This window comes from Cryptomeria japonica, chromosome 7, assembly GCF_030272615.1.
Source record: "Cryptomeria japonica chromosome 7, Sugi_1.0, whole genome shotgun sequence".
Taxonomy (NCBI): Eukaryota; Viridiplantae; Streptophyta; class Pinopsida; order Cupressales; family Cupressaceae; genus Cryptomeria; species Cryptomeria japonica.
Window position 1 is genome coordinate 523,779,556 of NC_081411.1, and position 5,117 is coordinate 523,784,672.

At 38.4% G+C, this 5,117-nt stretch overlaps 1 protein-coding gene across 1 annotated transcript; it reads left to right on the forward strand.

The window, feature by feature from the left end:
* Positions 1-2,393: 2,393 nt before the first annotated feature.
* Positions 2,394-4,150, forward strand: LOC131061672 (uncharacterized). The gene is made up of 3 exons (XM_057995489.2): positions 2,394-2,642; positions 2,732-3,451; positions 3,659-4,150. The coding sequence occupies exons 1-3, from the start codon at positions 2,394-2,396 to the stop codon at positions 4,148-4,150; spliced, it is 1,461 nt and encodes a 486-aa protein (XP_057851472.2).
* The last annotated feature ends 967 nt before the right edge of the window (positions 4,151-5,117 follow it).

A 5,117-nucleotide genomic window follows, 5' to 3' on the forward strand; every position in this document is an offset into this window, starting at 1 on the left:
TGGCAAAATCTCACATGGTATCAGAGCCATTAGAGTGCCATTGGTTTGCCAATTGAGAGAAATTTGGGGTTTCCATTTTTGGAGCTTTCTATTGCAGGTTATTATTGGAGCTTGTTGAGTAGAATCTGAGGTCATCATTGGATTGAGGAGGTTCGAGCAATTAAGAATCGCCTTTTATTTCATCCAAATCCAACATCTGAGGCCAAATCTAGAGACATTTGAAGTTTGAAGCTGTGGCAGAAATTTTCCAGAAATTATAATTTTGCAAGCAATTTTCAAATAGCGATATCTCGCTCATCTGGACTCCTTTTTTCGAGAAATTTTTTTTTTTGTTTTGGGGTAGAATTTCATGATCTATACAGTGGTGCAGGAGTTTTTTAATTTTTGGATACAGGTTTTTCAGAAATCGTGAAATCCCGATTTTTACAACTTTGGAGGCTTCATTTGGGCTCATATGGACACTTTTTCAGGTGCCATTTTTTTTGAAAGTGCATATTTTTTCATCTACTTTCATAATCTGCCATTTGTTTGCAGTGATTTTGAGTAGAATTTGTACTTTCAGTATTTGGTCATTTTTTGGCCTATTTGGTACTTGTATTTTGCTTGGATCTCAGTTTAGATCACTAATAGTATTTGTTGAAGTCTCTTATATCTCATTTTGAGAAGTTGTAATCATTGAAATTAGAAGTCCGCTTTGCCATTATTTGCAAGTGCTAATATGATCTTTTTATGGGGGGTCAGTTGTTCATTTGTATCTCTTGGTGAAATTCCATTCAGAGGCATATTTTTCTGCAATATTCTACAGGGCTTCTTGATGGCATCATCTTCATGTTTCCAGATTTGCACTATCATGATGTATTCTCTTGCATGAGAAATGTTGTACTAGCACTATCATAAAGTGCCACACCTCTTTGTATCTTGACATTGTTGACATAATTGATGTAATCCTCTTGTACACTTAGATTAGGAATATCTTGTGAGACTTGGTGCATGGCTCCAGTTGAGACTTAGATTGTACACATTAGTGCATGGCTCCTGTGAGACTTGGATTGTACCAATATTTCTGCTATTTCTAAGTATCCATATGATGCTCACAACACGTTGTCTCCATGCCTGATCTTCATTTTGTTGCAGTGAGTGATTCATCGTCATCGACTTGGTACCTGGTTTTGTCACACTTTGACAATATTGGTGCAACATTGGCTCTCTTTCTTCCTTATGGGGAGGTATTTTGGTCATCATCATTGGACCATCTTTGCAGGAGATTCGACATTGAGGAGGGGCCTTCATGGTCTTTTCTTCTCTCTTATGGGGGGGACACAGTTTTGTTCTTCTCATTCATCATTGAGAGAATTGTGTGTTTTCTTCATCTCTCTTTTGGGGGAGGGTTTTTTCCCATTGGGTTTTTCTCTCTTTCTCCATTTATGGGAGATTGCATTTGCATTTGTACATGGGTACCTAACATGGCCTCGTACCTGGGACCCATATTGCATTGCTTAGTTGCATTGTAGACTTAAGTGCATTCCCCTAAGTTGCACTTAAGGGGGGGTGTTGGTGTAAATAATTATTCATCTTGGATATTATTACACTTTACTTAAGTTTACTTAGGTACATGCATTTAATAGTAGTTTGGGTATGAGACACTTGGGTGTTTGTGCCACATTGGGATAGTGTGTGTAGGAGAATTTCTACCTTTTATGGTGTTGATCTTATCTTGTTGTTACACTCCACATTCAGTGGGTGATCCACCTCATGTGGAATATTATATTATTTATCCTACCTACCCACACCTATTTCCTACCTACCCTTGTTTCTTATTGAGCCACATGTCATGTTTGTGTGCTCACATATCCCTAGCCTTACCTATATAAGCAGGCTCATCTACATTGTTTGTACGGGCAATCAATCAACATCTTGTAATGATCCAGTTGATCATATTTTACATCTTGATAGAATACAATTTATTCCTATCATCTATTTTGTATCTCTTATTTGTGCTTTCCATTACCTCTTGATCTTGGCAAAATCTCACACATTTAATAATTTTATTATGACCGATAAAGTCACCAAACTCTTCCATCTATCTTTTCTTAGTGACCCTTGTCACACTTGAGTTAATGTTGAAATTGCATGCATTTTTTATGAATTAGGGATTGATAATTCTCCCTCTTGGGTTTTTAATTTACATTTCATGGTGGATTTCCAAATATTTGACATCGTTGGTCTAATGTTGTGTTAAGTGATGTCTTCTATCATTGGAGTAGACAAAAGAGAACATACTTGTGATTTCCTTGAATTAAATACTTGATATACACATTGCTTAAAAACTAGAATGAATAACATTACAAAACATGATAAGTGTTAAAAGAAACTTCATGTTCAGATTCGAAAGGATGTCCCTGGACCATCCTAACCTTGAAAAGGCCATTGAGAAGTGGTGGTCTATTAATGTCAAAGGTACCGCGATGTATAGAGTGGCGAAAAAATTAAGGTACGTGAAAGATAATATAAAGAAATGGAACAAGGAAGTTTTGGGGGATCTTTTTGCTGCCAATTCCAAAACCCAGCTTGAGCTTAAGGAAATACAGGATAAAATCCAAACCAGTGGTTATAATGAAGTGTCTATCAAGGAGGAAAATGAAGTGCTTGTTAAGTATCATAAGATTATCAGAAGAGAAGAAGAATTTTGGAAACAGTGGTCCAGATCTCTTTGGCTGAATGTTGGGGACAGAAATACCATGTTCTTCATATGGCTGATATGAAACATAAGGTTGCTAATAGGATCTCAAAGTTGAGAATTGGTGGTATTGAAACTAGGACGAACGATGAGATTGGGAATGAAGCCAGGAATTTTTTCAAATCTCTTCTCTCTGCGGATTGTGGTTTGGATGACCATTCTCAGAGGGCCCTCTTAGATACCATTCCTTCCATCATTAATGATGTTCAAAACAAGGCTTTGGTGGCCATCCCCTCTGAGGAGGAAGTTATGAAATCAATTTTCTCCTTTGATGGCAATAAAGCCCCGGGTCCGAATGGGTTCCCGCTCTTCTTCTTTCAAGCCTTTTGGAACATTCTCAAAAGTGATGTGGTTAAAGGTGTGCAATATTTTTTTGGGGCCAAGATTATCTTAAAGGAACTCAATGCTACTTTTCTGGTCCTAATTCCTAAATGTCCTGGGGTTGATTCTATGGATAAGTTCCGTTCGATAAGCTTATGCAATTCTTTCTATAAAATTATCTCGAAAGTGGTTACTGGCAGACTGCTTTTGATTCTCCTGTCTATAATATCACCCCAACAAAGTAGCTTCGTTCTTGGCAGACAAATCCTTGACTCTATCATTACTATTCATGAAAACATTCACTCGTTGGTGGAATCGAAGAAACAAGGCTTCCTGATGAAGTTGGACTTGTCTAAAGCCTATGATCATGTGGACTGGAGTTTCTTGGGTAAGGTGTGTGGTGCTTTTGGCTTCTGTGATAAGTTTATTTAGTTGATTTACCAACTTATCTCGACTCTTTTCTCTGTCATTGTGAATAGTGTGCCTTCCCCCTTCTTTAAAACTTCCAAGGGCATCAGCCAAGGGGATCCCATCTCCCCTATTCTCTTCATTATTCTGGCTGAATGTCTGGGAAGATTTATTAGCAAATTTGTTTCTCAGGGGCTTCTGTTGGGAATCTCTCCCTCTTCTAGTTTCAAAGCATGTTCCCACCAGCAATTTGTTGATGATGCCATTTTAATGGGTACCTATTCAATCAAAGAAGCTTCCACTATGAAGAACCTTCTCAAAACTTACAATTCTGCTTCAGGTCAAACGATTAACTGGGAGAAAAGCTTTATTTTCTTCTTCAACACCCCGGAGGACAGACAGATTAGGATGGCCCGGATCCTTGGTTGCCAAATTGGAAAGCCCCCTTCTATTTACCTGGGTCTTCCTATGGGCACAAAACCTATGGAGTTGTTTTGGAACAGTCTTGTTGATAGATTCAGTAGGAAGTTGGCTAGTTGGAAAGGTACCCTTCTTAGTCAAGCTGGTAAAATCCAGCTTTTAAAATATTCTCTCCAGAGTCTTCCAATTTATGCTTTAAGCCTTTTCAAAATTCCTGGAAAATTTGCAAATGCTATTGAGAAAATTCAGAAAGCTTTCCTCTAGTCTAGGGTTGAGGAGAAGAAGAGAGTTTCCTTCATTGCCTAGGAAGATGTCTGTAAACCCAAAAAGGTGGGGGGTCTAGGTTTAAGAAATATTAGAACTTTGAACAAGACCCTTCTAGCCAAACAAATCTGGAGAATCTATTAGGTAAATGGAGAGTGGAATGATATCTGCAAGGCTAAGTACTTACGTGTGGTCCCTACCATGGAAGATTTTCTTGCCTCTGAGCAGATATCAAGTGGCTCTACTATTTGGAATGGTGTTATCCAAGCTAAAGGTGTAGTTAGTTTAGGCAAAGTTTGGGCCATAGGTAATGGGAGAAAGGTGCATTTCTAGGATGATGCCTGGATTGGAGGTGCCCCTCTCAATAATTGTGTTTCTCAGATGACCATCCAGACATGTAAGGAGAAGTTCGGTGTTAAATTTTCTGACTACTGGAGAGATCAAAAGTGGGTGGATCTCAGCTCTATTGATCCCAACCTTAAGAAGGTAAACTTGGTCATCAACCAAGCTATTTTAAATCCTAGATGGGAGGACCACATGGTGTGGAGCGGTACCTCTTCAGGGATTTAATCTGTGTCGTCTATTGTCCTTATGTTGGCTCAATCTCAAGACCTTAGCCCCTGCTAGGCTAAGCCTTGGCATCCAAGTTTGACTCATAAAATTAATATTTTTTAATGGATTCTTTTGCAAAATAAGATACTAACCACAGATAACTTGAGAAAGAGGGCTTTCAACATCCCCAACAGATGCTATCTTTGTCTCAATGATGAGGAATTAGTGAACCACATTTTTATACAATGTCCTTATGTCCAACCTATCTGGGCTATGTTTTTTCAACATTGGGGTCTGAATTGGGTGTTCCCAAAGGAGATTCAAGACTGTTTCAGGAGTTGGTACTTCATTACAAACAATCTGACTATAAGAAATTTATGGAAGTTTTCCTTTCCACATATCCTTTGGGGTATCT

Coding starts and splice junctions, on each gene's coding strand:
- LOC131061672 (XM_057995489.2), top strand. CDS start 2,394: ATGTCCCTGGACCATCCTAACCTTGAAAAGGCCATTGAGAAGTGGTGG. Junction 2,643..2,731: donor CTATCAAGGAGGAAAATGAA/GTGCTTGTTAAG, acceptor TGTTGGGGACAG/AAATACCATGTTCTTCATAT. Junction 3,452..3,658: donor ACTGGAGTTTCTTGGGTAAG/GTGTGTGGTGCT, acceptor TTTGTTTCTCAG/GGGCTTCTGTTGGGAATCTC.